At 36.0% G+C, this 17,894-nt stretch overlaps 2 protein-coding genes across 2 annotated transcripts in view; one reads left to right on the top strand and one right to left on the bottom strand.

Annotated features, from left to right (window-relative positions):
* The window catches only part of CENPU (centromere protein U), a gene marked incomplete at its 5' end in the record, with an annotated part of 9,506 nt that extends 9,206 nt beyond the window's left edge, over positions 1-300 (top strand). Inside the window, one exon of the mRNA XM_010082903.1 lies at positions 163-300. Coding sequence (XP_010081205.1) covers positions 163-300 — 138 coding nt within the window. The remainder of the gene's footprint in view (positions 1-162) is intronic.
* Positions 301-1,040: 740 nt separating this feature from the next.
* PRIMPOL (primase and polymerase (DNA-directed)) lies at positions 1,041-14,791 on the bottom strand. Its single transcript, XM_010082902.1, has 12 exons — positions 14,612-14,791; positions 13,404-13,495; positions 12,330-12,471; positions 10,722-10,869; positions 7,576-7,866; positions 5,719-5,881; positions 4,356-4,453; positions 3,868-3,954; positions 3,681-3,789; positions 2,446-2,528; positions 2,314-2,360; positions 1,041-1,319 (listed from the first exon to the last, which is right to left on the bottom strand). Exons 1-12 carry the CDS (start codon positions 14,789-14,791, stop codon positions 1,041-1,043), a joined length of 1,719 nt encoding a protein of 572 aa, XP_010081204.1.
* Between the last annotated feature and the right edge of the window lie 3,103 nt (positions 14,792-17,894).

The following is a 17,894-nucleotide window of genomic DNA, read 5'->3' as shown; positions in this document are numbered from 1 at the left end:
GTAGGGAAATCCTGCTATTTCAGAAGACTCTCTGATGTTGGCTGTTCTTCACTTTTAAGAATCACGTTGCACTATTTCAGATAGAGGAAAAATAAATACAGATATGTGATTTTTTCCAAAAGTTAAAAATGTTGCCTTGTAATTTTATTTCCTTAACAACAGTATGGAACTTCCAGCCTCCCTGCTCTTCTGGTGGAGTCACGGAGAATTCTAGGAGCAGAAAGACACTTTCAGAATATTAATATGAAACTGCAAGAGGCTCTGGCTGTACAAAGAGGGAAGTTATCAAAGAAACATTAAGTGGTTTTTTTAATAGACTTTTTGACATACATTAGGAACAATTATTAGAAGGGTCAGTGCTTAAAGCTTGTTTAATCACTCACTGTTGCTGTATTTTGCTTCAATGTTGAAAAGAAGTCAGTGAGTTAATCAGACTTTGTATTTTTCTATTGTCAAATAGCCTGTGTGAGAACTCAGCATGTCAGTGAAATTAATTAAATAGCAATTCCAGTTAAAGTGTTAAAATGTTTCTGTGTTCTGTTAACAATGTTGGGTTTTAATAGTGGGCTATTGTGATCTTGAAAGCAATATATACTTTTAAAAGAGAACACATAGACATTGGTGAACTCTTGATAGTCAAATCTTTTTATTAAATTTGTATTTAAAATAAATAATTTGCTCCCATCTCTGAAAGTAAAGAAATCTATTTTACTTGGCTTATCAGTAAAACTTGGACATACAGTTAAGAAAATAGAAACTGCACAGCAGCGAGTCCTGAAAGTGCTAAACCTGGAGTAGCATTCATTATGAGCTTTCAGTCCAGTACTGTTCAGCCCCGTGTAATCCTCCATGATCTCCTTGTGCTTGCTGAAGATCATCCAGTTCTGAGGATACTTGTTAGTTACTCATTGTCTTACAGCTGCATCGCAGTATCTCTCACAGAACACGTGATATGCATGTTGTGTTAAAGCAGGTTTCACTGCTAGCAGTTGGTTTGCTAGCCAAGTCTGTGGTTAGCTGCCTTCTTTATTTCAAGTGTCCTATTTCCTTAAAGCTTCCAAAAGAACTTCATCAGGAATTTCTTCCATGGCACAATCTAAACTATCATCTGCAGCTTCAGCTAGTTCCACATCTTCAGTAGCTTCTAGGAAACGGGCATCATCACTTGCATTGTCCCACTCACTGTCTGACAACAGGAAGTCTCGAGACAAGCTGTTTTCTAGAGATACTGAGCTTTTTGACAAGTCTGATGCATTAGAATGTGGTTTTACTTTTTCTTCTCTGTTCCCCCTTTCATCCATTAGTGTATACTCTTCTTCCTTTTAGAAACAAGAATACTATTTATTCTATATGAAAATGGTCTTCATACCTTGTAACTGCTCTGGTCTTAAAGTTTGAAACTCGCACTGTCGTATATAACGGATACTATAGAAAGCTGGCCAACAAGACAGATTTTCCATCCAGTTAATTTATAGCCATGTTACCCTGTGGAAGCCTATAGGAATAGAAATTTGCTGGCTGACTACAAGTAGTCTGTTGTATACAGCTTCTTAGAATAATACACGGTCAAAGCTAATTTTAGTGTCTGTTTATACACACTGTCAGGATCTGACAATGCATTTCAATTACACTTTCTATGAAATAACACTAATAGCTATTGATGATCTGCTTAAGTAGAGCTTAATGTGCCATTCTGCAGTATGAAATTTAAAAGTGTAAAGTATAAATTTAAAAGTTGCAAAGAGGCCAAGTCATTGCCTACTCAGTGGAAAAGTTATTAGGTTCAGGGCTTAGAATCGAGGTGCAGTATCAGGTCAGTTTAAATATCCCTCTTGTGTGGGTCAACATAACTGCTTTAATACATTAAAATGGAGTTAAGTGAACTTCAAATTTGACGATCACTAACTTAAACTTGACTGACTGACTCAAGTGTTTCAGGAGCAGTTCTATTTTAGCTGGCCCAGCATGAAGTCAAACCTGCACAGCAGAGCTTAACTTGGGCAGTTTTTTAATTCTTTACCCGCAGTGGTCTTGTGGAACAGGGAACTGTTCCGCTGTTCAGACCGAAACAGAAGAAAATCTTTAGTCCCAGGTGAAGTTAGGCTATTCCAGTGACTTAGCTTTATCTGTGCTTACAGTTTTTGTGCTAGATCTGCTGCTGGAGACTTGAAAAAAGACTATATGGAGCTACCACACCAGCACTGCTACTCTGGGGAGCTATTCTATACCAGTGTTAACTACTGGATGGAGCTCAACAGACTCAGTGACTTCCAGAGACAGCTTTATTAGCATATCAATACGACAAAACCTTACCTCTTTGAAAAGAGAAGGGAGACATATCTGAGGTGGTAATGGAAAACCTAAATCAAATATATGGCATTAATGAAAGTTAACATTCCAAAAAGTATTAAGTATAAAATCATGTTGAAATCACAGAATACATACTTTGTGATTTGAAGTTTTTTTCTCTGCAGACTGGATCATGACACTTTTGATACCAGACTTCGTTCTTTAGGTCTACTAGAATCCTAAGAATGAAATAATTTTGGTTTTAGTAACAGTAGGTAAATGAAGTGAATGCGCACCATGTGAAACTCTGACACTAAATGAACAGGTTTTATTTGTCCCCATCTATGGGTATTTCTTTCATACTCTGACATACTTATTCCATACTTTGTACAGTCTGTTATTTTTTCAGTAAACTTCAGGCTCCTGAAGTTAAAAATATATTTCTTTTAAGACTAACATTCAAAAGTTACACTTTTAGTCAACTTCATTACATTAAGCTTGGAAGAAAAAGTCATTAAATTAAGATTAGTCTAACTGTAAGATAGGATTTTGTTGCTGCTGCTGTTACAAGTAATTTAATCATAAAAGCCAGTTAAATTACTATTTCCTGTCAACTGATTAGACAACCCAGCTTTTTCAGCAGTGCTTTAGAAACACCAAGCTTCAAGCAACCTGCTTAAGAAACACCAAGTTCATCTAGTGCAGTGGCTGTGGGGGTTTTTTTTATACCTGTATTTCTCAAAACCACATTCCTTATCTTTCAGTTATTTTAAATGTTATGTAGAATTATTTTTAAGTTCAAATATCTCCACTAATGATATACTGCAATTCTAATGTCATCTAAAAAAACCTGACTTTTCAACACTTATTTTGCTAAAACCTTAAGAAGTCGAAGTTTTTGTAGAGTCACTAGCAAAACTCATCTTGACTGAAGTGGTGGCAGGAGTTACCTTTGTCATTTTAATAACATAAGAATGTAATTCAAGATGCACTGTAAATTAATTTAAAAGTGGTCTGTTTTCTTGATCTTATTTCTGATTTTCAGCTTCCTAGCTAAGAAGCGTCAAAGCATAGTATCACTTAACACGCTTTAACATACTTTTAGGCACGTATTTTAAATAGCATGAAGATTACTTCACAGAGATATTAGAAATACAAGTTCAGTTATCACAAAGTAAATTGAAGGGGGTAGCTTTTTTTTTTTTTTTTAAAAAAAAAAAAAAAAAAAGCATTGTATCCCCACAGAGCAAAAGAGCAGAAATTTTAACAGGTGCTGAACAGGTGCTGATTCTGGATGTAAGAGTTTTTCAGCTTTTTTTATAGAATAATAGTTGAGCAGGAAAATAAATAAAGCTGTTTCAAAGTGGACAGTGAATAGTTAAAGAACATACATTATGTTGTTACTTTTGTGAGCTCTTCCAATATTTTCACACCAACGGTAACCAGAAATATCATATACAAGTATTTCTTCCAGAGAGAAATAATTCCATCGTCGTTTCCCTGGGGGAAAAAAAAATAATTATTATTTTAAAATACTGCTGTGGAATACTCATTTGTAAGTAGTAAAGTGATCTTTACCTCCTTGCACCCCATCTTTATTAACCAAAGAACAAACAAAATGATCAATTTCTGGATATGGTGAATCTTGATAACCTTCTATGGCATCTGTTAAAACAAAGACATACCATTATGGTTTTGTCATTACAACATGTAACTGTTACACATTATATAGACCACAGACAGAAAATGTACACGAATCACACCAAATTCTTAAATAAAACCAGGGATAAATTCAGTGTTGATTTCCTATAGATCTTTAAACTGTGCCCCGCCCCCCTTCCCCCCCAAGGTACAGAGGGATCTGGGACAAAGCATGACAGCTATGGGAGCAGAAGAGGGTAAATAGCATTCAAGCACTGTAGAGCATCCTCCAGTACAGCTGTACTCTGCCTCCTGCAGAAAGCTAGCTGAAGGAAAGCTCTCCTAGAGGTTATCAGGTGTGTAAGTCACAGTACATCTAATTTAAGGGTACTTTTTTTCTATACAGTAGAAAAGGCTTGAGGTACCTCTACGGCTTCTGGTAGCTTTACTGCTTAAAAAAGCAGACATTTTTCTCCCCTCTTCTGAAAAGCCACATGACAGAACTTCTGTGTCATCCCTTGCTCTGAGGAGAGAATACAAAGGAAAATGTGTGATTCTGGCAGCATAACACAGTATGGCATAACATAACATAGTTGTGGGCAACCAGCTCAAGGTGGCCCTGCTGGAGCAGGGGGGCTGGACCAGACAAACTCCAGACGTCCCCGCCAACCTCAACCAGTCTGTGATTCTGTATGCAGCTACCTTTCACTATCCCTATAGCACTTTTTCTTCTCATTTTGATGGTTTCCTCTGTCTTGTACCAGCAGAGGACAAAGTTTCCGCCTTCAGAACAGCAAAATTGGGTTCCTGACAAAAATCCCAGATCCAGCCATTTAAAGATTGCTGGTCTACTATACTGCTGTACTACTTGTACAACAGTATTTGCTCTAGATGTAATATTTATGCATATATACCCTTTGAAAGCTTTTAATTTATTCTTTCTTCTCTCTCTACAATGAACTACTTTTCCTTGGCATATTACAACCTGGAAGCCAGATGATCACACAGCAGAATTTCTCATTCATGCATATGACAGACTCAGCTGATACCTATGATCTGAATACACTACATGATTTATGCTACACAGCAACTGGCATCAGTTCAGGGTAATGAACATGTCACTATATAAAAACTGAAGTCACAACAAATATATGTTTTTAAATAAAAATATTATATAATATCATACAGATGGATGTACCATTTTAATCTTCTTTCTGCTGCAGTAATAATTATGATCATCTTAACATACAGTCAGTGCAGGGCAAGATATATTCAAGATATATTAGAGGTTTAGATTATTATATGTACCAGTATCCAACCAAAGGAGGTATTTGTACCAAATGGGAAACTGGTATGCAAATAAACATGTACAAAAATCCTTTTTCATTTTTTTAATCATACTTCGAAAAATAGATAGACCCTTCACGTTTAATTGACTGGAAATCTGCAATTTTTTCTTTCAGAACTATACAGAATCCAACCAAACTTAATCACGGTTACATTTCGGTAGTTTAAGTATGTACAGAGAAATGAGGCACAACTCAGAAGCTGTACCACATGTTGTGTGTTCTTTAAATATTTGAAGGTAGGTTAAAAAAAAAAAAAAGAGTCTGAAGAAATTTTTTCTTCAAGAACAAGAATCCTACTGGAAATTCCTAAACTACACTGTAACAATGTTAATGAAATAACTGACCATTGATAATAACTATTTGTAACTACTGCAGGACAAAAATCACTAAAATAGATTATTTAAAAATATTTTCAATCCCACTGGAATTGAACAATTACCTAATGTTGCAGATCAAAGAGGAAAGAAAATATGCTTCTTCCAAGGAAACATTCTCTTCACAGTTGGGGACAAACTTATTATCCTCTGCTATCTTCAGAATCACATTTTTTCCTGCTTTTGATGATTTATACATCCGGAAATTTCTATTCCTTGTATAAACTCCTACAGGAAAAACAAATACTTCTTAACATAACAATGCTGGCTAGGATTTAAGATGCTTAGTACTTGTAAATGAAACAATTTTCCTTAGACCCAGCTAAGAGTCTAAGGAATGGACAAAAACTCTTACTGACTGCCGCTCACCTCCCATAGAGGAAATGCAACAAAGCAAGATCATGCACACGTACATTTTTATGTTATCAAAGAATTAAGAAACACTCAACACCTCTACATAGGAATTTTAATCATTTTGACATTATTATTGCTAAAAGTTTCAGTATAAAAAATGGTGCTTTCACATATTAACTTTATGAAAAACAGCTGAAACTAAAAAGCTACACAATTATTTTAACCAGCAAGTACTGCATAGTCATCACACTTCCTGGGTTTTGCGTACCAGACACCACTTGTGCGTAGTACACTGTGAAGTATGTACCAGGAAAATTTTATTCCAATCTCAAAAACAAGCACCAAAAAAATGAACAGGTATCATAAACCTTGCCTAATCTGTCTAAGAATGTATTGAGGAGGTGGGTGCATTATTTGTGGGTTTCATGAGGATAAAGGAATTAAAAGATGTCTAACAACAGGAACGTCACATCCCTTTCGCTCACTGCAGCCTCATGATGAAACTCAGTTTTCCAGACATTTTGATTTTAGCCTTCCAGTTTTGAGGTAATGTGTATAACATAAATATTAAGAACGGTTAATTTCTGGAGACTAGCATGAAATTCTTAAAAGGTGACATGACAATTTGTTTTTCTTGAATTTCCATTAATGAATATGCTTGAATGAATTCTGAACAGTAGGTGCAAAGTAATTCTTCTGAATTGCTAATGGAGAACCCTAAGAGAGGGCGAACTTCAGGATTACATTTCAACAAATCAGACATACTGAAGAGGCCAGCAAAAAAGTGATCCTGAATTCCATGAAAAGAATTTGAAGGAGTGGAGGTTCTTGAAAGAAGTCTAAGAAAAAAACATGACAAGCAGTCCTCAAATACATAACACACTGCCGTACAAAAGCATGCTAAGCTATTTTCATTTCACTGGCATGGGGCAAAAAAGCAGAGAAACCAGAGATGGAGATAGAGAAGGGTGGAACTTTCAAACTTTAGTTTGACTATGGGTGTTGTGCTCCTGGAGATAGTGAACATTTTAATACCATGAATAGGCTAAACCCACTTGGGGCATGAAGTGCCCAGCCCAAAATTTCAGTTATTCTGTCATTAAAAGCTAACAACTGCCATTCCAAACGGGAAGAAGACTCAATTCATACATGTACAACAATGCAGAAAGCCACGCTTGTAAGACCTGTTCCATAATTAAGCAACTTCTGATTCAACTGAAATGACAAAAATGCAATATATACTATTCTCTTTTAATCCAAATAGGAGCACTAGGTCCTTAGGAACAAAATTAATTAGAGAGTCTTTTGTGGCAAGAGTTTCTTCAAACTTCAGAACAAAATAATTAAATGTAGTAATATAAGAAGTTCCATGGACCAAGAATCTAAGGATCCTTTAAAGTATAGCATTTATGATGACAGTTTCAACATGTATTGTATTTGGTTTAAATTTTGACCACAGGGACAACAATAAGAACACTATTAATGTCTGTAATCAAAGATTAAGGAACATCTAATTTCTTAACCTTTGTTCCATGCCAAAGGGGTTTAAAAGCACTTCTTACATTTACCTAGATCCACAAAAAGTTGCTTGTCTCCTTCCTTATCATTTACTATTAGAAAAGAAAATTCAGAATTTTCTTCCTGGTGTGATGTTTCCATATCTTTTGTTTTGTGAGCAATGGCTGGCCAGTTTTTGGAAGCATTTTCCATGGCTGTGAGGTTTGCAGGAGAACCACCTAAAACAACTGCTTCTGCACAACACTGGGAAACATGTCCTGCTCCTTCTTCTGGAATCATAACAGCAGCTTTACTCTCCGTTAACCTTATGGCAGGCTGCAAAATGGTTCTCACAAAGTTACCTAAAAAAAAAAAAAAACCAAACCCAAACCCCAAAGCAGATAACGTCATTTATGAGTCAAGAAAGAACATAATAATTCCTGTGCAAACATTTTTCAAAACAGCCAAGATAGAAGTGGTTGGAGTTTGGTGGGGGAAACACCTGAACGTGTCTGAAAAATATATTAAACCATTTAAATTTAATATTAGATAAAATATTTGTCACCTCAAAGAATATATATATTTTCATACAGATTCAGTGAAATTACTTTATGAAGTCATCTGCATTTTTAATTATTTACTACAGCAGAGTATTTTGCACAAAGTACAAAGCAATGATGCTTTAAGTCAGGTTTCTCAAGCAGGTTACTAAAAAGCATCAATGAAAAGTCTAGAGTGTACTATTATTGGTAACATGCATGAATTTAACAATCACATTTACATATCTCAATTAAAAAAAATAAATTTTTACTGCAACTTCAACATCTTGTTGAAAAGGCAAAGGCAGAATATGAATAAATAATTTCTAAATATATTTTAAGTCTGAGAGTAAACATGTCACATTCACATCAGGGTGGGGATGCAGAACACTTAACTAATGGACTAGAATAAACAGTTTAAGCTTCTGCTGAAAGAACTGACTAATGTAATTTAGTTATCAAGATCACAGGCTGAAATTGCTGTCAGACCAAATGATTTATCATCCATGTATTACTTCAGAGCTTTATAGTGACAGAGGAGTTAAAGGCTATACTTTTGAACTGAAAATTGCAGTAATCTGTTTTAAGTCTGGGATTTGTACAGGGTTTGTAGCTGTTACACAGTGTCATGTAAGAAATAACTGCTTTGTGTCACGCTTGGGGCTGGCAGCCAATATTATGAGCATTTGCTTACAACTTTGACAATCTGCTTAGCTTGCCATGTCAGCCACTCCTCAAAAGGTTTAGGGATACAGCTTCCACTGCTCCTGAGAAATGGGTTTTTTAATGTTAAAAAAAGCTGTAAAAAAATTGGTTCTGAGAAAGCCTATTGCCTCTTTGTGTTGGACTAAGGCTCTGAATTTTGGCCTGAATGCTTGGGCCATGGACCACGTGCATGTATGACAAATATTCTGGAAAAAAAACAATTGTACATGCACGCAGGTCTAGAAAATCCAGCCTCTCCAGTTTGCTCTACTTTTCCAGCTGTTCATGCTGACGAGACGTTTCGTAGATGATTCCTCAGAGCAACACAAAACGTGTCAACCCTACACAGCTTTGATACAATAGTACATGTGTTCTCCCCATGAAATAAGTAGACAATTCAAAAGGAAAATTAGATTTTTTTCTAACGCTGTACAGCGCTAGAAAAAGAAGCCCAGCACTCTGTCATTAAAGACAGCTTCACTGTGCTGCCATTAAGTACTAAAAGCAAAGAGCCATTTTTCCTGTGCTCTCTACAGTCCCCTGCTAGATGTACACAGTGCACAGTAAAAAGCTACTTAAAAAAAACACAGGAAGTATAAAAAAAGAAGAAAACCAGTATAAATTTTCCTCAAGACTGGAATGAGGGAAGGTGCAGAGCTAGAAAAAGAGGTAAGCGTGAGAAAGGAAAAGGAAGATTGGAAATGAAGACAGTCAGATTGTGATGAAGCAGTCAACGGAATAAAAGCAGGAACCTGAGTGGGACCAAAATTATGAACCCAACATCCTCAACTCTTCCCATTCCGCTGCCAGTGGAAACCCAGTAACAAGGCACATAATTTCATTCGTTCTGATACATGTAATTCAGCTGCTGTTGTCACAGTTCCTGAACATAAATAGTAGATTTAAATGTCACAAATCTAAATTTCATCCCTTCTAATAACCCAGGAGGTTATTAATATGGTGCTCTCTAACAGCATTTCTGCTTCCTCTTCCTCACCCTATTTGTTTGCTTGAAACAAAAATAAGGAACAAAGGTTACAAAATCAAACACTCAAATATTAAGAAATGACAAAACCAAGGATGCAGGTGCAATGTTAAATAACCCAAAGTTCTGCATTTGCAGGTTGATACAGATTTTAATTCCACCTCTGGGCAAGCTGTTTTCCATCAGTTCCTGCTTCACTCAGACAAAACTCAGCTGATACTGTATTGTGCCCTCATTGTTCAATGCATGTCTATAAGCCTGCTTTACTGCACACCATACAGAATATATATACCAGAAGAATAAATTATTAATTTCAATATCAACTTCTCTTAATGCTCACCACTAGCACCTCAGTGCTTCATAAACAGTATTTTACAAGTATGTTCAAAATACTCCTGTGAAGTGAGAAGGTATTATTATACTTATTTTTAAAATGGAGTCAAGACAACCCTGAACTGACAATTCTTTGTGTTGGAGCTGCCATATCCCATGAAATCCCAACTTATATCAACAATTAAAATTGCTTTTGGTTTTCTCTTAATCATGTTATTGCACAGGTGGCTTGAAACCATCTTTGTCCCGCCTTTCTGAGCCTGTGCTGAGCACAAACCAACTGAATTTAGAGCCAGTAATCTTAGCTTCAATTTTTAAGACTGACATTAACCTTAAAATTAAGGAGTCATAGCCATACTGTAAAACAATTTTCAAGCCAAAAGCCAGTCTTGCCAGTAGTTTTGTAAATAAAACATACAGGCACAAAAAAGTTACATTTTTGCAAACACAAATGCTAATTATAGAAAAATGAAGTTGAAGATGAGAAATAATGAGGCTTAATGAAATAGAAACAGGTAGTCATTTCTGCTGGGAATACATATTTGTTTCCACATATAACTCCATTAAAATAAATATTCAAATGTGAGATGGCACTGTACAAAGTCAAAGCCTCACCCTTTATTTCTAGCTGTAAGAGAAAAGAACACACACTTACCAACGTGAATATTATCCTTAAATACAGTCTTTTGGGGTAGAAATATTAAGTGTCGGCTAAATTTTTCATCAGTAGTGGAATCTAAATTCAAGACATCTTTGGCTGAACAACTTACATCATAAAGTTCTTTTAATTTTTGGCTGACAAGCTGAAATTATAAACATTAATTAGGCTATTTTCTCTAGCATTTTTAATAGTAGTATCTATAAAACCTAACACAAATGCAGATTCTACATCTTTTTTTCAAGAGGGGTTTTTTTTGTCTTTTTGAGCATACAATTAATTTTATTCCAACTAAACTCATAACATAGTAAATTTTAACAAAATTTGACATAGGCTGTATTTCCTGAAATAAGCAAGCCACTGAGTATACTAACAGTGATAAACTGAGATTTTTGTTTTTTCAGGTCAGTGTCTAATTTAGTGGCTTTATCTGCTGCTTTCTTCCACCACAAAGCAGTTCACACCCACAGTGACAATGTCTGTAATGCAGGCTTTCCTAGAATAGAAGATAGAGGCTATCATGATACAAAGGGTTGGTATGCTAATTCACTGTTATGATTTAGCTAATTCATTGGTATGATCCAATGAACACTAACTAAGCAGAAAACATAAGATGTCTGGCTGCAAAATAGTTCTAAAAACCTCCTATAAACTGAGCTTGTGATTACTCACGTTTAGGACTGGGACTCTGAACCTAAGGGTCTGGAAACGTAGGATTTCAGCATCTAAGATCTCCCCACCCAGCAAATCCAAAGTTTTCTTCATAACACGAGGAATCTCTAGATTTCAGAATTGATCCACAATGAAGTAAACCCCTCCAGATTCTGTATCAGTGAAGGGTTCTTTATGAATGAACAACCTCAATCATTTCTTTCTTTCTTTCCTTTCTAGCTAGGGACATGTAAGTGTCAGAAGTCTCACAAATAAATGGCCACTCACAAAGAGATCTTACTGGAACAGAAGATGTTCTTCTAAAAACCTGCTCTGTTTTCCACCTCTGTCATATTGATTTTGTAGTGGAGCTCATTTTCCAACCAAATTTGCAATAAAATGTAAATTTGCAGTATTTAGTAAAATTGGCAATTAGCAAAGATATTTAACGTTAGGTACCAAATTGGTAAGTGCAGACACCTGATGTTCTCTACATCATCATTTAACCCAACTATAATTAACTGCCATTGGAAGACACATAAAATCAGAAGGGATTTATTTAAGCCTTGATATATGACTGTACCACCTGGCAAAGGAAATAAACTGAGGAATATCAGAAAGGAACTCTTATTGATGCTACGCTGAAGAATACCTAAACATTCCTTCAGTTTTACAGCTTTGAAGTGTCAGAGCACATAAAACAATCCGCAAAAGCAAACTTCTCATATCAGTAAGCCTACAGTGAATACAAGCATTCCAACAACAATCATTCTCTATTTTTTCCTTTCACTTAAAGAAGATAACCTTTGCTTTCATTAAAACAGTACCTTTTACTTCACTAAAAATAGCCACTAGGCCTACAATTCTTTTCATTTTACTACAGAATAATCAAGATAAAGTAGTAAATACTTTGGTTTCATATTAAATCTACAACATTACTTTGCTCCAGTTTACCTCAATCAACTTCGCAACCATACTCTTGCCATCTGCACCAGGATTTGCTGGTTTGTAGAACTCCAAATCAAAATAAAGTTTGCAAGCTTCTTTTTCAGGAATTACTTCATAGCAATGCATAAGACTTGTTTTATAACCTTTGCTATGGAAAAACAAAACCAAACCACAACCTCTCATGACAAACATTAGACACACTTATCTGTTGCAAACAAGGATCCCACAAGTCCTAAATATTCTTTTACTTTCCAACCAACCACTTATATTTTAAAAAGTAGCAGCCCTATAATATTTGAAAAATTTGTAACTAACTTTAGCATCAAATATCAACAGAGATATCTGTCTGGCCTAGAATTTGAGTTTGTAAAGTATTCTCCTCCCCATCCCCCCAAGTCTTACAATACTGTCAACAGAAATGCTGTTGAGAATTTAAGGAATGATGGAAACTACAGTAAAAACCTTAGTAAGTTATCACTCGTATGTCTTAAGCATTAAAAATGAGATTACATAGACTTTTTTCCAACTAAATTAAAAATTAATCTCATTTTCAAATTGAGAAAAAAAAATAGCTCACTTTTTATATTAAAATGGACTCTTAGATTTCTTTTACTTCATAGCCAAATGTTTTATTGTAAACAAAAACATGGGGAAAAAAAGTTCAGCACATGATCAATACTTGAAACTGCATCATGCAAATACAAAACCATAAATTGGTAACTGGACATTTAAATTAATGCCCATTTAAACTGATATATGACAAGTCATATAAATATGCTTGTGTCACGTGTTGGTATGATCCCCCGAGAAACGCTGACAGCAAAAGCTAATCTACTGCTATTAGACTTTTCAGTAGGTGGAGGTCTGTAATTACTCACTATAGAATAGATCAGTTTGTCCTTATTAAGACTTTCCCCATGGCCAAGATCAAACCTCAGGCAACCCATTACAGCTCTGTGCTTGTCAGAGCAGCAGATGGCTACTGGGGACAGCTGTCCAGTAATACCTATCACTAGATGATAGTATATCCAGTATACTACTATCTTACGGTAACATGTGGGCACCTTTTCAAATACTCACGTGTAATAAAACCAAAGCTCTTTATATGTTGTCACAAGGTAAAACCTCTGTTGGCTTTGGGTGTTCTTCTCCAAGGCAAATACATGAACATCCTTTTAAAATAAAAACATTGAAGCACTGTTATTCAAAGAACCAGTTATAGTCTTCAGAAGTTCCTATTTGGCATTAATGTCTTTGGTCAGCGGTTAGTAAATATTAGAAAACTGTAAATAGATCACTTATCCTTTTTCAACCCAAGTAGCATCTGTTTTTAATTAAGTACATCATTCTGATTTCAGTTACATGAGTAAAAATTTGAGGCTTTTCTTTGTTGTGCATTAATGTAAACTCTGCTTTCTCTGTAAAGTCATCTTTTTGTCTGATCAGTGGCAAGTGCATTATAATGGGAGGAGAAAAGATGTCCTGAAAGGAACAGTCTTATGGATATGACAGCAGCATGTATGGCTTTATGGCAAATATTCTTTAAACTCTATATTATTTAAATCCAAAAATGGAAATCTGAAAACAAAACAAATAAAATGAAAATTAAAAAACCCACCACCAAGCCAGTGAGAGTAAATTTTGAAAAACAGACTGTCAGGATTACTTAAACACCTAAAACACTGTGAAGAAACCCTAGTACTTTCTTTAAAAGCAGCAATCAATTTGAAAAACATTAGACTGAAAACAGCGGATACATTTTGCATAACATTTATTTCGGTCATCGCTTCTTATCGTCTGAACTTGCTACTCTGATGTCACTAGAGAGTTGTATTGTTTTTATTTTGTCTGCCTCCTGTTTATATCCTTTCCTTCCTCAGTTTTTTCCTCCTCTTTCTTCCTACTCAAATCTCACTACCTTCCCATTCTGCCAACCTTGACAGCTTCCTTATCTTCAGAAGGAACAAATCTATCACTACAATGTTACCAAAAAAGCACTTTTATTGTTAGAGGTTAACACCAGATATAAATTTGCATGTTAGAACTGGTACTTCTTAGAGCTACCTCCAGTGCAACATGATCTCCTACAAAGACAAAAAAAAAAAAAAACAAACCAAAACAAACCAAAACCCTTGCTGTCTCAGGATTAAGGAAAAAAAAGAAAGAAAAAAGATCTTGCAATCTGATAAAGACTTTACTGTCAACCAAGATTTTATACTGTCAACCAAGTTAAGATCTACCTTGAAAGTACCTAAAGAGTAGAGACAGTCACCTAACAAATAATTTACCTCTTTGCAGGTTTTTACATAATTGAAAGCTTCAGCCTGACGACAAAATATTTTCCAAACAGAGGATGGCATAAAGGGTTTGGACAGTTTTGGTCTATAAACTGGAGGAAGAGGGTTTCTTTCATAGTGAGACGCTAGTTCTTGCACTTTCTTCAGTCTTTCTTCCCATTTTCTCTTCATTTGTCCTAATGCAATTATAAATAGTCAAATCAGTATCAATTTCTGTTTATGACTCACTTTTAATATATCCTCTACTCATCACTGCTTCTGATACCAGCTTTGTTGAGTGTACTTTATTTATTAACTGAGAGCAGACAATATTCCAAATCAACACTCAACCTTGCTATGATACTCATTTTAACATTAAATCTTTCCATACAGATTTAAAGTAAAAGATCTCCATGTTAATACTATCAAAGATAAACACAACAGAATAGACACATTAAAGGAAAGCCTAAGAAGTTTCATTTTTGTTTACAGAATGGTATTACATTCCTCCTCAAAAAGTATACAAATTGTGTTAATTAGCAATACAACATTAGTAAGGAGTGAAAAAATATTTCTGCTTTATGGCTGGAGAGACAAATTAGATCATTTTTTTGTGGGGGTAGTACAGCACTTGAGTTCCCGAGAAAAAATAAGATTTCAGTGACTCTAGCTCTGAGTTCTTTATCTCAAAGTAAAAGAATTGAAATCCAAAATGAGGACTCCATTCTCCACTGCTGACCTTTGCTATCAATCAGCAATACTTTTGCCTGCTTTAAAATCTCATGTATTTTCTTGCAAACTTATGATAGCAATCTTATCTCTTTTCAAGAAATAGCAGGTGACGCAGAAACACTTGCTATCTTGCAACCTTTAAACTTCTAGTCACATAAAGTAATACAAATGCTACGAAATAATGTAGTAAAGCATAAACACAAATTAACATACATATAATTATTTGCAAGCTTAATTAACTTTTTTCTGGGGAAATCCATTGCCCCCCTGAACACCTGCAAATCAGTAAAGAGCACTGATAAGAAACTGAAACAGAGGAAGAGGAGCAAGAAGTAAAAAAAGATGAAGGTGCATCTTTTTGTTCGGTCTAACGTAACCACTTACCAACCCTTGGTTCTCAAAACAACCTCCCAGTTGCAATGAAAGATAAAAATAAAATGGACTATACTCAAAAACATTCAAAGCTGGATCCACAGGGTGAGCTTAGTATTTAAATATTCTTGAGGGCCCTGAAGCTCAAATTTTAGATCCTCTGAATCCCCCTACAAGTTTTCCACAGTAAAGGTTCCTAGACACCTACATTTCTACCCATGGTACATCTAAACTTGCTTGTGTTTTGATAGTTTAGTGCCTAAGTCTAAGTAACAGAATGTTTTTTCTCTTACAGGGGTCAGACATATTATCTCTACAGACCTTGTTAGTCTCCTGACTTGTGAACTGTCTCTACTCCCTTCCTTTTCTTGCAATTAGATTCTTCTTTTGGAATTAAAAATGAAATTATAGACAGCAAGCAGGGTTTTTCAGAAGTGCTAGCAAAACCCTCAGTTTCATGTTGATGCTGTTGGCTCAGTTGTAAGTTAACTACGTGCAAAAGACATTCCCTGCATCAGCACTTTCCCACAAGATGACCATTAAAAAGAAGGGAAGCAAAGGACAATTCCCATAATTCTCTACTAATTTTAAACTTCCTAGTTAGATCAGGACATATTTTTGCAGAAATACAGCTGGGAGGATATCTGAACCCAGGAGAAGGCTGATGACCCTTACTTTAAACTGAGATCTGTCACTGTTCTTGCAGTCCAGGTCTCTGGGATTCTCAGCAGCCCAGCGTGTTGTGTCTGAGGTAACTGTATCAACTATACCCAACACAACACATGTATTTAGAGCATGTACAATTTACACCTACAGACGAGGTATAACTGCAGACCAGCCTTTTAAGTTTACGGGGAAATTCCTGCTTCTCTGTCCTTCCTTCTGCCCCACCAGAAGTAAGGGAAGTAATTATTTTTATTTTACTTGCTAGAAATAAATTTTGTCACCGACGTGTTTGGACATCAGCGTTTTTGACTCAGCAGGATGATTGCATGAAGACCCTGGGACAAATGTATCTCCTGGGAGATGACTTAAAGAACTTGCTATTTTATTCCCCTCCTTTAATGGAAGACTATTTCTTTTTTAGTGATGAGGAATGTGGACATCCTCTATTTTTATACATTATAAGGTTGCTGGTTGATTTTCTTTTTAAAAAACAAATGGACTCACCATTTCAGAAATGGCAATTTTCTCCCTTGTGCTACAGGGCAAAGACAAAGACAAACACAAATGCATGATTTCGTCATGTGTCCCTACACTTCAGGGGGAAAAAAAAAGGCATGCTTAAAGGTTTGTAACAATTATGACAAAACACACTATCCACATCTGCTGAGAAATTAAGCTTAAACATGCAAATCAACCAATGCTCAAAATAACGTGATTACATTGGTTTCCTGGCCTGCGTCTATCAAGCATTACAGCCCAACGGCAGAATTTGTGCTCCTCAGCACTAACAAATCCATGAGATTTTCTCCCAGTTACTGATTCAGCCTCAGAAAAACATATTAAATAACCTTCTCCCTAGTGCTACATTTCTTAACATTAGTGAAAATGACCTTAGTTCTCCGTATGTTGAGCTGAACTGTGGCATGCTGCCAAACACTACTCATCTTCCCTCAACACTAATAAGGAGCATGAAATTTTCATCTTGCGCTCCTAACAGGAGAAGGAGCTTCTACAATTAAGATTTGAGGAATTTTGTGCAAAATGCAAGATATTAGACCTGGCAATAGGACCACAAAAAGTAGGCTCGTGCCTGTTGTGAGATGCTGGAAAACTTAGTTTCTTAGGTTAAACTTACTCTGACTCCTGCTACCAAAGGTCAACGTACAAATATGAAACTAACTGACCGGAAAGTTGATGATGAAGTTGAAACTAGGCCTCAGCTCCAGAGAGCAGCTGCCTAAGGCTGGGCGGCAGGGCAGTCGGACGCTACAGACGGTACGTTCAGACTGTATTCACCGATCAGCGGTACGATTGCCAAGCTTTCATCGTGCGGCGGTGGGAGATACCCCCCGCTGCGAGCCGCAGGTCCAGCAAATCCGCGTTTATCCAGCTCGCTGGAATCTGAAAGCCGGCCCCTCCTCTGGTAACCAACCCCCCAAGACCGCGATTATCTCCACAGCCCACCACTCTTGTCAGAAAGGCAGGGTTTTCAGCACACAGAGGAACTCAAACACAAACCCAGCAG

Source organism: Pterocles gutturalis, unplaced genomic scaffold, assembly GCF_000699245.1.
Source record: "Pterocles gutturalis isolate BGI_N339 unplaced genomic scaffold, ASM69924v1 scaffold9655, whole genome shotgun sequence".
NCBI classification, from domain to species: Eukaryota; Metazoa; Chordata; class Aves; order Pterocliformes; family Pteroclidae; genus Pterocles; species Pterocles gutturalis.
This window is presented reverse-complemented; position numbering and strand designations above follow the sequence as displayed.

What these genes read in the sequence shown, in the direction of transcription:
- PRIMPOL (XM_010082902.1), bottom strand. Translation starts at nt 14,791, where the DNA reads ATGAAGAGAAAATGGGAAGAAAGACTGAAGAAAGTGCAAGAACTAGCG. An exon ending in TAAGGATAATATTCACGTTG is followed by an intron (nt 7,867 to 10,721) that starts GTAAGTGTGTGT and finishes TTTTTTTTTTAG; the next exon opens with GTAACTTTGTGAGAACCATT. An exon ending in TCTTTGATCTGCAACATTAG is followed by an intron (nt 4,454 to 5,718) that starts GTAATTGTTCAA and finishes TTCTCTCCTCAG; the next exon opens with AGCAAGGGATGACACAGAAG.